At 43.5% G+C, this 16,027-nt stretch overlaps 2 protein-coding genes across 16 annotated transcripts in view; one reads left to right on the forward strand and one right to left on the reverse strand.

Moving 5' to 3' along the window:
• ARMC2 (armadillo repeat containing 2) overlaps positions 1 to 10,795 on the forward strand; it is a 64,536-nt gene extending 53,741 nt beyond the window's left edge. For all 12 annotated transcript variants that reach the window (XM_063389761.1, XM_063389768.1, XM_063389769.1 and 9 more), the window contains 5 exons: positions 782 to 904; positions 2,437 to 2,550; positions 3,881 to 4,013; positions 6,213 to 6,370; positions 10,436 to 10,795. In XM_063389761.1, the coding sequence (XP_063245831.1) occupies positions 782 to 904; positions 2,437 to 2,550; positions 3,881 to 4,013; positions 6,213 to 6,370; positions 10,436 to 10,569 (662 nt within the window). In that variant the 3' untranslated portion in view covers positions 10,570 to 10,795. The remainder of the gene's footprint in view (positions 1 to 781; positions 905 to 2,436; positions 2,551 to 3,880; positions 4,014 to 6,212; positions 6,371 to 10,435) is intronic.
• Positions 10,796 to 13,853: 3,058 nt separating this feature from the next.
• The window catches only part of SESN1 (sestrin 1), a 78,511-nt gene continuing 76,337 nt past the window's right edge, over positions 13,854 to 16,027 (reverse strand). For all 4 annotated transcript variants that reach the window (XM_063389775.1, XM_063389774.1, XM_063389778.1 and 1 more), the window contains exon 10: positions 13,854 to 14,971. In XM_063389775.1, the coding sequence (XP_063245845.1) occupies positions 14,885 to 14,971 (87 nt within the window). In that variant the 3' untranslated portion in view covers positions 13,854 to 14,884. The remainder of the gene's footprint in view (positions 14,972 to 16,027) is intronic.

Raw genomic sequence — 16,027 nt, forward strand, 5'->3', positions numbered from 1 at the left:
GTATATTTTACTGTGTAATGAGAACATTAAATATTATGCTAAAGATAATAAACCTGATTATGCACTGTCTTACCAGTCATGAGGGATGAGACAAGTCAGACTCAGAACTTGGTTCTGTCTCATGGGTTGAAACCGTCTTAATGATTTTGTAAGTGCTTTTGACCTTCAAAACTTCTCTCTGTCGCCCTCTCCTCTTCTTGAGCACACTATCAATGAATTTACTACAAAATGTTCTGTCTCCCTATGAACTTACCCCTCTTTTATTTTATTCACTCTTGGGTTCTGAGGTCACAGACCTTGGACAAATAAGTCTTTCAGACTTCTGTACAGGTAAACATTCTGTTAGACACTCAAAGAGAAAAATCTTTCAAATATTGTTGAAGGAATTTTATCCATTTTTTCCTAGATACCTGACAGTTCAGTATAATAGTCCTTGGCATTTCTCCATGTCTGTTTCTGCATGTGGACTCTCCTCAGTGCCATCTTAAAACAGCAAACAGGATATGTAAAATGTCTTAATTACCTAAATTTTTAACTGTGTTGCCTGAGTCACAGTGATTTCTATAAGTTAATAATGGGCAAGAGTGGTTTTGTATTCCTGTTTTTGGATCAGGTGTTCGTGTTAGCTTCTGCCATGTTACTGAACAACAGAAGGTTTGACTGTAGTAGTGGCTGTGTAAATTATTACTCAGTTTGCTTCTGGGATCTAGTGCACAGTAAAATTAGACACATGTATGTGTTTATCTATATATGCATATGTTTTGGGTTTTTTTGCTCTCAGAATATAAGTCAGTCGAAGCCTGTGAAGAGTTGGTCATCAATGCTGCAACAACAATCAACAATTTGTCTTACTACCAAGTGAAGAATTCTGCAGTTCAAGACAAGAAGCTACACATTGCTGAAAGTAAGGACTTTTAAACTAGTACTTTTTATATAGCTTTTAGAAAGCAGAAACATTTTGACACAACAGAAGTAAAGACACTGATAACATTTTGTGGTGTTACATTGCAGGAGAATAAGGTTCATAGGGCTAAATTCTTTAAATAATGATTTTCCTTTTTTTAAAAAACAATACTATGACTTACATGAAAATAGTTGGGTTGTTCACAAAAGCCTTTCTTTTCCCCTGAAAAGGAATTTGCTGTATTGTTTTCTGTTCATCAGGTGTTGCTAGGTTTGTTTAAAATCCATATACCTGAGCCAAAATAATCATGCTGGTTTTTCCTTCTAATCACAGTATGGCAAGAGGGCTTTTTTCTTCTTGTTACTTTCTGTATCTGTAAAATTTGATTTCTGTCTGTTTCTGGCTTGTAAATTCATTGGCAATATTGTACTGAGTGATTCTCTCCCCTCTGACATTATGGACAAGAATCAGTGTAGGAACTGCACTGACTTCTGGGACTGCTGTGTTAATGTTGTACAAAAGGTAGAGAGGCTGTGTCTTGCACATCTCTCTGTCTAAATGGACATGGCATTGGGGAGAGGCAGAACCTGAAGTTCTCACAACAGGTAGAATGAGGAATAGGAAAAAATATCCTGGCTGTCAGCCTGTGCCTGGACTGGTAGTCATCATATTCTCTGTAGGTAACAGCTCTGCTGTTCTGTCACGACTCATTTTATCACCTATAAGCCAGCTGCTTCTTGTTGCTGGTTGGAAAAAAATTACTTCTGTCCTATTTGTTGGCATGTGGAGCTAGTCCCGTTGCCTTCCTGAACTGAGGAAAGAGGAAACCTTTTGATGGAACACCAGCAAGCTTTCTGCTCCTGCAGATGTTTTGAGAATACTTACTGTTTGATATGACTGATGGACAAAATCCCTTCAGATGTCTCTTTAAGCCAAGTTCAAGTTGTGTTCCGTATTGCAACACATCGTATGTGAAACTACTAAGCAGAAAAGCAGCAAGGAATTGAATGCTTCAGATTGGGACAATATTAAGTAGCTGTTCAAAGAAAATGTGTTTGCTTGTTATAGCAGAACTGAGAGAAAACAGAGCTTATGTCAGAAAATAATTTGAGCTTTAGGAGACATCCCACCATAAGACCATCTGTTTGGGATCTAAATCAATTCTCTTTTATATTACAACATTTTTAAAATTATGCCTTCCTGGATTTTCATATGAGCCCACTCAAAACTGCATAGCAAAACTGGCTCCCATTATTACAACTGTGCTTAGACTATCTCCATAACTCCTCGTTTCTTCCTTTGCATTTAGTCCCATATTGGAGCTCTTTGTTTTATCTTCAAAGCCCTACACAATTTCATTCTTGTTCTACCATCAGCTCATCCCCTTTGCTACCACCAGGCAGACAACTGCTCCCATTTATTATGTTTATTGCTGTTGCTGTTTGCATTCTGATACTCACTGATAAAAAAACAACCATGTATTTGTGACTTACAAGTAATTCTTTGTATTCAATTTCTCTGCAAACCAATAGTACTTGTAAAGCTGTTAATGAGTGACAATATGGATGCAGTTGTGGAGGCTGTCAGAGTCTTTGGCAATCTTTCCCAGCATCATGAGATCCGTGACTTCATCATGCAGAAAAAGAGTGAGTTACTTTTGCATTTGTAGGAGTTCTATTTTTAAATGTCCATGGTTCTAAAAAGAAAAGATTATTAATAAGCTGTCTCAGTTAAAGGGTAAAAGCAGTCTTCCCTGATGTTTTGCAAATTAGGCAAACATTAGAATCCAGTAACAGTCATTATAAGCACCATTTTATTTCAGTGTCATTAAAATGGAAATATTGGCGTAGGAAAAACATGCCATGGTACTTTCACAGAGGTAAATACTACAAAAACTCTTCTTCATGAAGTTTCAAATTTGAAATTTCCCTTTACTCAAATAGGTTTTCAGATCCTGCAGGTTAGTAGTGATATGGTATAAAATGAAAATCCAACTAAAATCTCATTTAGGTTCGTAATCTCAGACTTTTGATTCCCATGTTTGACAGCTTGTTAGTGCTTTGTAACACATGGCTAGGATTTGACTGCCTCAGCAACAACCTCCTGTTTGCCTCGGGGTACAAGTAGGGTACAAGTCTTCTCAAGTCCTTTTGCTTGGGTATCTAAAGAGCTTTGGGGAAAAAAAAGGCATCTCCTTGCTATCCACAGAAGGTGTGTCATCGGCTTAGACACCAGTTCACTGTAAATTTTGGTGGGTTTTTGGTCTGCCTCTTGGTGCTGAAATTGAGGCGATCATGCCACAGTGTGCAACTCTTTATTCCAAGGGTGGCACATCACTGTGTTTGAAGGGAGAAGTGACCCATGGCAGCTGGTTCCTGGTGAACAGTCTCAGTCAAAGAACTAAATTTTCCAGCTAGGAGAGACTGTAGTGTTGGTGTGCCAAGCTCAGGAACTGCTGAGAGGCTTCCTGTCAGTGAGGCCAGCAGGTGCTGCTGGATGCTGCACGTCTGTGCCTGGCTCCTATGGGAGCCCCAGGCTGCTGCACTTGCAGCTGGACTTGGTGCAGTCTGGAGCAACCCTGCACTTACAGGGGAAAGAGCTTCCCTCTCGGAGTGCCAGATGCCAAATCCTTGCAGTTTCTGCTGACTCTGGGATGCAAAGAGAGGGGGTGATACTTTCAAGGAACAAGCTGCAATTCAGGTTGGTCAACTTAGCCTCTTCTGATGGGATTTTCACATTTCTTTGGTGTATTTTTATTACTAGAATTTCTGATGTGTTGTTTTGAAGGAAACTGATGTTCAGCATGATGTTACTCTGTCATGTGCCTCCTCTGCAACTGTCACAGTAACACGCTACAAGGGTGAATTTTTGGATAGGATATCCCACATTTGACTGCTGTCTAATAAGTATGTTGTAATGCCACATTTATGGGAAAACCATCTTCCTAGTAATATTGTTTCCTTCTTTACAATCCAGTATACAAGTTCATGATTGCGTTGCTCGATTCCAAGAACCGTGAGGTCTGTTTTCCTGCCTGTGGAGTTCTGCTCAATCTCACAATAGATGAGAACAAACGGGCTTTTCTGATGGAAGAAGGAGGAATTGGAAAGTAAGTTCCTGGTTGTGCTTGAGTAATGGCAATTTTGAGTAGTTTGGCCAAAAACTTTCAGTTGGATTCTTTTTCGCTTGGGGCCAGTAGCTCGTAATAAAGATGCCAGAACAGTAGATACTTGGTATCTAAAGTTCTTTGAGAACAAGCTTTTCATACAGCCAAACCCCACAGAAAAGTCTCTCAAAGAGCACCTCTGATGTACACAGCAGAGGGTACCGCAGAAGAAAACAACTAAGGCCTGGCTTTGCAGCAGCTGCTTGTGCTTGGCTTAGCTGGATGCTAGCTGGGCTACAGTGAACAGCACAGTCAGTGTCTGGTGCGAGTGTGGAGGTACTTCAGGAACTGATATCCCACATGGCCCCTTGTAATTTCTGTAACCACTTGGTTCTGTAGGGAAAGCTACCTGATGTAGCTGTGCTTGGCAGAGAACAGCTCCTGAGTCTCCACTCTCTGGGAGTTCAAGTTAAAGGCACTCTAACACTGCAAGGGATATTAGACCTTGAAAAACCACTGTGGCTGCAACACTTGTGGCTTTGATGTTCAGATAATAGCGGATCCAGCTTAATTGGAGCAACATGAAAGATCATGTTCCTGTGCTTGTAAAGCAGTTGGTACAGCCCTCAGTTATGAAACAATATGCCTCACTTTGAAATGCTTTCCTGTTCATACATCATATACTTACTTTTTTATACAGTGTAAACAATGCATAGTCTTCTCATCCTTCCTTCCCACATTCTAGTTAACTTACTCCTGGAAAAGGAGAATAAAAATAAGTTGCTGGCAAATTGAATAATAAATGTGAGAAATTTCTATTATATAGAATATTCTGTAGCCTATAGAATCATACAAATTCAGAATTTTCTATACTGTGTCTGAAAATTTGAGAGGGAAATAACAAAAAACAGTAACAGCATGGAATGAATCTAGAAAATTTGGAAGTGGTTGTTAAGGAGATCATCCTGACTGTGCCAAACCAGCTCTTTGGATTTTTGGAACTGAGGTTATTGTATCAATATATAGTGGCCCAAAGAAAATGGAGAATTAGTCTTATCAGAGAGTTAAATTTTAAAAAACAGGGCAAGTTCTTCTGGCTTTTCATTAGATGCCTCCTGTTGTTCCACAATGACTGCCTTCAGAGAGGAGGAAAAAAAAAAGCAAACCTCTTTTTGGGTGGTCTTCAATGACTGTTATTTTTGTCCATACCTGAATATAGTAGTTATCCTTTAGTAATCAACAGATTATAAATCTCTCTGTGAAGTGAAGCAGTGAGGGAAGGAGGGGGTGCTCAGGTTGAAGAAGAGAACAGCAGTGAAGAATTGCTGTTGGAGAGGTCACCAGGGCCAGCAGGTGGAAGAGGTTTACTTCTGCAGCCCCGGGACCTGGGAACTCTGCAGTTTGGAAATGGGAGCTCTGGATAGGTACTGTGTGTAAGCTGGTGCAGGCAGGAAGTCACAGCTTCATTTCAGAGTCCTGCTTAGGATCCAGCCTGCGTTTGGTGAGTGCAAGGAAGGGAGATGGGGAGAAAGGTCTGGAACCTACTGGTCCTTAGCAAATCAGGCATTTCTGAGAGGAGTCCCCTGGGAGTACAGGCTGAGGAAATGCAGAAATGGGTGAGATCTGCAAAACTGAGATGTTGCTGAATGTGAAAGGTAATACTTTGATCATGGAAGTAGTAAATTCCTTTGGATTTGTTTTTTGGTGAGATGATCTGATGTGTAGGAAGATGAATATTCTGACTGAATCTTCTTCTGCATTCCCACCACCTGTTCCAGATGAATCATTGGTGCCTGATAAAGTTTAGCTTGGATTGCAATCTCTGCTTTAGTGGTAGCCACAGATATGGGACAGTCACAGATTCTAAAGAAATTTGATGGAATTTTAGTGTCTTTAAAATGGTTACATTTACAAAGTATGTGAGTGAAATTGGTCAGCTGTGTTAGAAGGTTACAGAGGATGGGCAGCTGCAGGCAGGCATGCACATATGTGTAGACAAAAGGCATGTCCACATCCTTGGGGAGCTACACTAAATGAAGAGGGGGAAGTTACTGAGGAAGAAAGACGCATCTGAAGTTTATTAATGCAGAGTTTTCCTCCAAACTTCCATGGAGCTTGCTTACATTTCTAGACTGCCAGATTTTGAAGAGCTCAGGAGAAAAGTCCATGGAACAAACCACTGGTTTTGTTTGGTACTGGCAGGTTGGTTGACTGCTTACAAGACTTCGGGCCTGCAGACTGGCAGCTCTCGTGTTTGATCTGCAAAACCCTGTGGAACTACAGCGAGAGCATGACGAGCACGGCCTCCTGCTTGGGAGGAGACACCGACACGCTGCTGGTGCTGCTCACAGCACTTCTAGGTGAGACTCGTAGTCCTGGGCTCTCTCCCTCAGTAAAAGAAATGGAAGGAGCAAAATCAAAGCAGGATTCGTTTGGGTGCGAAGTCTGTCCTGCAGGTTTCAGTGGCTGGCCATGTGGACTGTCCAGCAGCACTGTGGTCCCTGTGCAGCACACACTGGGCCTCTGGGGATCGTGGCATTTCTGGGGTGCAGTGGGCTGACTCTGCTGCCTGGCCACCTTCCTTTTCTCTCCATGGTCTCCTTGTGGGCACGGACAACATCCTGACAATTTCTCACCTGCTCCCTAAAGCCAGGAAGGGTGTGCTCATTGCTCCACAAGGCTGAAAGGTGAATGCAGGGACCTTGATTTGCTTACCCAGTGGGATCTTTTCATCTGGGCATTTACTTTTGCTTCAAATTTTAGAGTTCAGTGGCTATGTAATAGTCCTGTAGTCGTATTAGTAATTTTCCTCCTTTAGTTTTTGAGCACTGCTTTGCATGTGATTTTCTTTGGAGTAGGTCACTTGCAATTATCTTTTAAAAAAATCTTTAAAATATAAATTAAATTGAAGGAAATGAACTATGCTTGATATGCTTTTAATTGGAAATCGATTAAAGATGTATACTTACTGTCAGACGCAGACAGAATGTGGAATCTCATGGTCTGGGTGGATTTGTGAGGATTTTTTTCCAGTTTTTTTCCAGCAGAATTACTGATATTCGCTGCTGTAATAGTTCCTTGTGTTACATTTCTTGCTATGATGGACTGTATCTTAATGTGTACAGTAATTCCATCTATTTATCCAAAAATAGCAGTGTTTCAAGGTTATTACTGCACTTCTTAACATTCTACAAGAGATCTGCAAACTTTACAGCCACAGTCATGCTTGAATTTTGTGGCACACAGTGAGGGGTGTATATCCTTGTTTTAGAAAATACGTGCGTATTTTTTTTTTTCTCTGCGTTTAACACTGCTTATTGAAACAATTGATTTGACTGCAAAGTCCAGGCTGGATAGCAATTGTAACTCTCATTGAATAGTATAACTTCCATGAACTGGAAGTTCATGTACAATTGCAATTGCACTTACAGTTGTGATTGTAATGCAGCTGGAATGGTAATTAATTAGAAATAGGCTAGAATTAAATAAGAAGGCAAATCATTCTTCACACTGTAGTCAGAAGAGGAGCTGTAGAAAAAGCACATCTTATTCATTGGATCTGGTTCCTCTGTGCAAAGAGCCAACAAATCTTAGTAATAGCAGCTGGTTAATATTGTCCTACATCTTCCTCCTGCCATTGTGTCCAGTAACAGCCTTGAACTGTCATTGCTCTGATTCTATCATTCAGGAAGCAGGAGGCAACTGCTGACAGCCAGTGAACTGTACTTGAGCGTCAGCACACCCTCAGGAAGCAGAAAAAGTGGAGCATGGCACAGCAGACACCTCGCTTCACCTGCTGTGCTTGGCCTCCTCCCCTTTATTTTTCCCTCCCCCATCTGGCACAGGATGATAAAAGATACAAGGAAGCAAAAGGGAATGGAAATGGCCTGAAAAGATGTGCCCAAGAGAAAGGCTGGACAAAGGGCACTATTTGTTTTTCTTTTTCTCTACCTGGTCCCAGCAGCCTGGGATGCAGTGGCCCTGCTTTCCAGTGGCACTTGACATTCACCTTCTTTCAGCAGCTCTTGAGTTTCATGGCACTCTGCTGGCTCTGAGCTTCTGGAAGCTGCTGTTCCCAGGCCCCTGGCAGCAGCTTTGCTTTGGCCCAGGCCCTCACCAGCGGCGGTGGAGATGAGCTTCTGTCTTGGGAACGGTCTTCTATTTGGTCTTTCACTGAAAAGAAAGTTTCTCCTCTCTCTCCAGACTTTTTGTTGTGCTGACTTTTACCTCCAGTATCAATTCCAGCAGGTTATTTTAGAATCTCTGTGTGAACTCTTACATGACATGATGAACTTCCAGGGCTGCCAGCCCCTGTCTTGCCGGTGTTTCAAGGATGGGCAGCCCTTGCAGACCGCAGGAGTCTGCACTCCAGTCTCCAGTTTCCCCCACAGCATGCAGGCCCTGTGTGTTTGTCTTGCTCCTGGGCTTGCAGCCAGCACATATGCTCTTTGGCCAGGACCCAATATTGCTGGTTTCTGAGGACAGTCGTGGGAAAATTAAATTATCTGAGGATGCACAGCTTGCATGCGGAACACTGATCCGCGCTGATCCACAGCGTTACTCGCGTTCTGCTTTGGGAAATTTACTGTTTCAGTTCAACACTTCAGCTTTGAACTGCTTCTGACCCTTGTTCTTGTAGGCTGGAATTCTTGACCTCGGTGGTTCCATAAATACTCAGTCAACTTCTGGGGAGCACAGCTGTCTAATAAAAGAGAGAAAACCCTCTCACCCTGTGTTAGAACAGAGTTAATTCGGGTAGAAAAAACTAGAGTAGGCAAAGCAATTCTCCTTGAAAACAAACCCCATAATCCCTTATTTTCCACTTCAGGGTCTCTTGGCTTCTCTGCTGCTGAGATTGATTTTGGGTATGTTTGGTTACTGTGCCATTGGCAGAACAAGAGCTAATGGGCACAGGTGGTAGTAAGACAAAATTCCAATTAAACATTAGGAAAAGGGATTTCCATCGTGGCGGGTGTTAAGCACTGGAACAGGCTGCTGTCCTAGAAAGTGTTAAGGACTCAACAGTACATGGACTAGAGCAAACTGTTACATGGTGACTCTGCTCCGGAGTTTTTTTCCAACCTAAATTATCATATGACATCATCAAATACAGATTTGATGACAGAGGCTGGATTTTATCTCTGATAACAAGCTTTCTTCCTGCAGAAATATGACATCCTTCTTGAAAGACCAGGTGTTCTTTCCATCTTTATTTTATTACAGAAATACTCTCAATGTCATCTCCTTACATAGAACCCCTTTTGGAATCTTTCTCACAATCAGCCTCTTTAATTTCGGTGGTTGCAGTGTAGTGGCACAGGACCCAAGTACTGTTTGCAGTGCTGGTAACTTTGTGTGAACTGGAGCCCATCTCCACACTCAGGAATGTCATTTCCTCCTTCATACCTGTCTCAGCTCAGGCCATCTGATCTGCACAGGCACCTTGGCATGCTTTTGGATGAGAGTAAATGCTGTTGGAGTATCTCTTTTCTCCACAAAGTTTGACTCGAAATGTGAGTAACTGATGTTTCTCTTCAGCCCCAAGTTGCCTTTACCTGCTGTGACTGTGCAATAAGCTCCCTTACAGAGTTATTTATTTTAACACATTGTGAATCTGGTGCTTTTTCATAGTGTAGGCCAAGGGTTAAGTGTTGCCCATTTGGAGCGAGATTCTACCTTCATTTTAGGTCTGTTCATGGCCTAAAGGCTGTCAAATATTCTTCTGTTAAACTGTGTGAAAACATTTGTTCTGCATTATCAGTTGTGCTTGTGAATGCCTGATTCAGGAGAATGCTTCTGGTTGCAGACTGATTTCTATTTTCTCAAAGATTTTGTCTCTTTGCCACATCCAATGCCAAGCAAAATGGAGGGGGAAAAATGACTGATGACTTCCTTTCATTCCTAACATTGTTTTCAATAAAAACTGTCCTGTTGTTTTATTTTTGAAATTTGCAAGGAAGGGAGGACATCAGTAAATACAATAACAAGTGTGGTTCAAGTTCCTTCAGTGTGAGGGTAGATAGAGTTTGAAAGAGTGTCCAGATTAGCAGAGCAATTTGGGACAGGAAGAACATAGTTGTAGTCAGATGAATGGATTCCTTACCTCAGCAAAATTGCTGTGGACAATGTTAAACTCTGGGTACTTTCCAGACTGACAGTCACAGTAAATGATCAGAGACAGTTTTTGTCTCAGAGACACCTCTGAGGTACGAGAATAAAAGAATCTGCAATACCATTTTCACTGTTCTACTTACCATCCTTTATTTTCAGTTAAATCTAAGACCCTCAGACAGTGATAACTTTTTTCAAGTGCAGTTGTTTTTAAGCCATTGGCACACACGGCTGGTAAGCTCTGTGTGTCACAAAATACATAGTTGAATATATATTTTATTTGGAACTGATGATGGTATTTTCCTTGATTTCAGATGAAGAGGTAGAGTTGGAGTGCAGCCTTGACAGAGATATAAAGGACTGCCAAAGAATATATTGGGAAAGAGAGTTCAAACCTGTGGCAGAAAAACTTCTTGACAGAATTCAAAGCCATCACTCTTCCAGCTGAGTCTATCATTCCATTCTAATCAGTCGGGGGGTTTTTTGTTGGGTAAATTGTGTATTTCTAATATACCTGTACATTGCCATTGGTAAGCTTGTTGGAGAGTGTGACTATTTAAAAAAAAGGTCACAAAAGCTGGCATTTATGTACTGGATGATATCTTTGGAAGACCTTGTATAACATTTTTGCATGTGTAATTACTTTTTACAATATACTTGAGCTTGATGAAGGAGCTGGTCAGTGTGACTTGTCTAGTAACTGTGTTGTTTCTTGACTGGAAAAATGAAACAAAAATATTTGCTGAACTTCTCATCTTTAAAAGGTAAGTTATGAGCGAGTACTTGGACCTCTGTGGTACCAAAAATGCTGTGCAAATGAATGTTATGTGACAGGAGCCACATCTCACCTACAGACTTTGACACACTTTTACCTTAAGGAACTTCTGTGACAGAGAAACCCAGCGCTATTGGGGCATTGTCCTGTGTTCTTCATGAGCTTCACTTCAGACTGAACACTGTCAGTGGTCAGGGAAAGTCAGCGCCCTTTCCTTGGGAGATCCCCTGTCCTTCTGACACTGGGGGCTAGGGTCTAGGTTTCCCAGCTAACCCAGCTGCTGCCTTGATGCTTTTGGGATGTAGATCCAGCTGTGCTGGTCTTTCCTGAATTGGGACTTAACATCTTTAGGCAAAACACCCATATCTGAGATGTGAGAGAAGATTTTACCTTCTTTCAGTTGGTCCTGCACTCCCAGGAGCTGCCTGTGTGCCTCTGTTTCTCAGATTCCTCGGCCAGCTGTCTCCCCTGAACCTGTGTCTCCATCTGTGGGGCCTCTGTCTCCCTTTTCCTCCTGACTGCTGCTGGCTTGTTCATTGCTGTTTTCGTCCTTCCAGCGTGTAAAGTCCCTGCTTGCCGCCCATGGATTAGCTCAGCAGGCGCATCGCTGGCCTCGAGCGTTAACAGCCCGGCTGGCCACAGCGAGCTTTACAGGCCTGACCCACTTCTCTTTTCCTGCCCTCAGATGAGAACCTCAGCTGTGCAGGGGCTGCGGGCTCTGCTCCCGCGGGTCGGCAGCATCGCGCCGGGCCGGGCACAGCAGGAGCGGCTCCGCCTGGCAATCCCGGGAGAGGCGGGAGGAGTTTGCTGCGAGGCGGCAATTCAGAGCTCCCTCAGTGGCACCGTTCTCTCTACCTTTGGTAGTGCCCAGACCTCTGCTTCCAGGGGAGGGGAGGCAGTGAGGAGGCTGGGAAGTCGATCCATAGTAGAAGGGCAGTGAGACTTTTTTCCTAGTTTAGATCCCTGCTTTTACAGGGCAGGGAAAGGGAGATTTCGTGGTCCAAGTTTTGGGAGGGGTGAGGAGGAGACTTCGGTGAAAGTGGTAACATTTGCTCCATTCTCTGTGTCTCAGCAGCTCAGGTGCTCCTTGTGCCCAGCAAAGCTCAGCCCTGCTTTGGGAGCTTGTGTGGTGGCTGCCTCTGTCACTGCAACCCACAGGAGCGAAGTGCTCAACATTCAGTGTGGTTTGGCCCCAACAGCTCTGCTTAGCTCAAAAATATCTCAATTATTATCCCTTCTTTTGCCATTTAAATTTTAGCTGAAGCTGAAGGGAAGATAAATGGCTTCAATGTCCCATTTGTTTCTGGGAGAAACAAATGGATTTGCTTTGAGAGCGCATTAAAGAAAGGATGATGGGTAAGTAGTCCCTGTGGGGAAGAAGCTGGAGGCATTTGTTCCTGGCATTTGTGTCACAGCAAGGCAGGCAGACAGCCGGCTGTGCAGGGTGGGGGCACTGGAAAACGCCCCCGGGCCAAGCCCTGTCACCAGGACTAATCAGAATCGACAAGGGCCAAATCTCTGTCAGAAGGCAGCTGAAACTGATGGCTGGCTCAAGTCAAGGTGGTGCTTGGGCAATTAAAATTTGTTCAAATACAGCACTAATTATGTCAGTTACTACAGATCAAACTGTAACCAAGACCCCAAAATGCTGTGTCTGCAGCACAGGGCAGAGCTGGGGATCCTGGGGCAGCACCATGTGTGAGCTCTGGCCTTTGTGCAGGAAGAAGCATGTTCAGAGGAGCTGGAGTGAGAGGAGAGGGTGGCACAGGAGTCCTGAGCACCCCTCTGGTCAAGCTGTGCCAGCCTCTGTCTTTTCTCTGGAGAAAAACCTGTAAGTAGTAAGAAGCAGCCCCAGAGTGCCAGATTTCAGGTGTGTTCTATGGCACCATTTACCATTTGGGTGTATCTGCACAGACCTCGGTGCAGCAGCTCTCTCGTGTCCAGGGGCCCATTCCTGCTCTCCCTTGGGGGAGCCGCCAGCGCCGCAGCTGAGGCACCGGGAGGCTGCTGCACTCCACAGCCGCGGGCTGGGGCTGTGCCAGAGCTGCCCCGCGTGCTGGGCAGGCAGTTGGGATTGCACTTGTGCAGGCTGTGGCTTGAGCTCTGGTGGCAGCTGGGACCAGATGAAGCCACTCACCCACAGATGTGCTGCAGCATTTACTGCTGGAAAAGCGAGAGGGCACTTGGATGTGGCCAGAGAGCATAGGATGGAAAGGGCCGGTTTAGGTTTCTTGGGAAAATTCATGTCTGCCTTTGACCTCAGAAAGCACCTGGAGAATCAAGCGCTGCAGCAACTGTTCACAGACTGGAACGGCACAGCTCAGCTACACAATGCCCTTAAGACAGGAAAGTTTTGCTCTGTTTTTGGAACATGAAAAATCCTGTATTTTCAGTTAAGAGGAAGCACCAGATGCTTCCTGTTAGTCACAATTTTTGACAGTTTATTAATCTTTCTCCCCTAGATCTTTTTAGATAGTTTAGCTTCTTGGACTATAAACTTAAAACTGTTCTCAGAAGGTTCTGTAGAAGGAGAAACCAGCTGAGGCCCAGACCAGAAGATAGAAATTAAACTGATGCTGTGCTTGTAGGCTTGGGAAAACCCATTTCACAGAATCACAGAAAATCATAGAATCAGCTGAGTTGGAAAGAACCCATCAGCATGATCAAGTCCAACTCCTGGCCCTGCACCAGACACCCCAAGAATCACACCTTGTGCCTGAGAGCTTTATCCAAATGGGTGAAAATATCAGCAGTACAGAAGAGGCTTTCCCACTACAGTTAGTGAAGCTCTAGCTCTGTTTTTAAACTTTTCCTCCCACCATTTTAGACTCAGTTAAAAAATTCATGGCACATGATTTTAAGCATGCTTGCTCAGTTACTGTTTCAAAAATTTTAAATGGTCTTAGAACCAGTAAGAACAGAAGTTTGAAGTTAAACCACACAAAAACACCAAGAGAAAAAGTTGTTACCTTTATTTCAAAAATACCAGTAATACTGACAAATTTAAAAAGCAATTCACACTCATACAAAAGTATTCATGTGTTCTCCAAAACCACTGTATATTAAATGTCAGCATTTTAATCACATTTTGATTTACTAAAAATAGATGTTTTTTAGCCTAGTTATTTAAGCAACTGCAAAAATCATTAAGACCAGCGTTGGGCATGTAATACAGTAGGACTGTTTGGCAGTCTAGAACAACATTCCCACACCCTGTCCTAGCTCCTTTTTCGTTCATCCGTGAAAAGGAGGACAAGAAGCTACTCGACACTTTGTGTAGGCAGATCTCTAAGAAGCTCTGAGGACTCCAGTCCCCTTCTTTCCATAGGAAGACCATTGCACTTTGGAGCTCACAAAATAATGCTGAACAAACATCCTGGTTTTAAGGCTAAACTAGTTGAGAAAATTGACTGCTGTCTTTCAAATTATCAGTGTGGACAGAAGAGGTTTAGTTCTGATTAAACAGGGAATCTAAATAACAAGGCTTTTTTGAAACCACACACAATAAAGGCTCAGACAATAGCAGTGCTCACTTTCACTTCTAGCTCAACTGGAACAGCCTGGGTCTGTTCACTCCACCTGCACAAATAGCAGCATCAAGATTTTCTAGAATTATTCTTGTAGGGAAAGCAAATGTCATCAAGTCCCAGTTCTTTTTGTGCTCCAGCTCCCGCAGTATTCGCCTTAACACAAGATCTACGTATCTATGGTTTGCTATATTGCCACAAGTTCAGAGAACGTCCCGGGCTGTCTAAAGCCAAAATACCGTGAGCAGGCAGCACATCTGCACAACCCTGTCTGTCAACTGCCAAGCGTTCGCTGCCCAGTGGCAGCAGTGATATTCCAAACATGGAAATAGCTGAAACTAAAGGAGTTATGGCACAATGGGCATCTTAACTTATAGCTACTCTTGGTCCTGAGGCTTCGTATCTTCCTCCGCCACACTGCAGCTGCAGAACATTCCAACGTCAACAGGCAGCCAGAGACATCAGGTCATATAGCGAGTAATAGCTCTCAGAGCATAAAGTAGTTCGGCTTGCATCCGAGCTTCTACCAGAAGCAAATTTACATGGACCTTCAGGAGAGAGAAGGAGTTATGCTTTAGCACCACTTTTTACGCTCACCACCCCTTTGGCGCTGCAGCAAAGAAAGCCTCGGGGCTGTGTGGAGCTGCTGCAGCAGCAGCAGCAAGGGAGCACTGCCCCTGTCACCACCAAGACCTTGCTGTGGAGCTCACTGAGGGGGGCAGAGGAACCAATGCCATGCCTGGTACTGTGGCACACTGTGGCACTGGCTCACAGGCACACTTAGGCAGGGCCAGGGCCATAGGAAATCATCCTTTAGCACACCAGCTGGTTTAGCTGCAAAACACAGACAAGCTTTCAAGCACACAAGCCCTTCCTCAGCAGCACAATATGCGTGCACAGCTTGTTCAGTTTTAATGAGGCTAATGGTTAAAGGCAGAAGGGCAGTGCTACCTGTGGAGCAGAGAGAGGTGCTAACAAAGGCAGAGGTGATAAAGACATTAGACCCTGAGGACTGACAGAGAAACAGAGGCAGCTACCACCTGAACAAGAGAGAGTGGTTGGCCAAGGTGAGGCACCAGAAAAACTCCCCAGGTGTCACAGACCTGCTTTCTCTACTGAGACACAGAAGCTACTGGAGGTAAGGATTTTAGTTCCCCAGATCATCTCCTCAATGCCTTTACTGCATTTCTTTGAGGATGAGATCAGAAACTTTTGGAGAAGAGGGTGTAAAAGTATTTTTTTACTGGCAGCAGGTTGCTGTCAGTTTGTTGTGGCATGTAAGGGTTGTGTGTGCTTTCATTTGCATGAGATCCGTGAGGATGTATGGTTATTGTGTTCAGTGATACGTATGTGAACGAGCCTTGGATTTTGATTGCTATGGAGATGGAAAGCTTTGGGCTTTAAAGAAGGATTTGTGGGCTTGGAAAGCTCATCTATCACAGCTAGTCTAACCAAAACATAGGCAGTGTTTTACTTGAACAATCTTAGACCATTGTAGTTATAGGACCCTGCTTTAAAGGGTTTATCAAGAACTAGAGCCTCTAATGACATAAGCATTAATGCTTTCTGCATCTTTCTGTTTCAGCATTGACTTTAAGTGAGGC

Source organism: Prinia subflava, chromosome 2 (assembly GCF_021018805.1).
Source record: "Prinia subflava isolate CZ2003 ecotype Zambia chromosome 2, Cam_Psub_1.2, whole genome shotgun sequence".
NCBI classification, from domain to species: domain Eukaryota; kingdom Metazoa; phylum Chordata; class Aves; order Passeriformes; family Cisticolidae; genus Prinia; species Prinia subflava.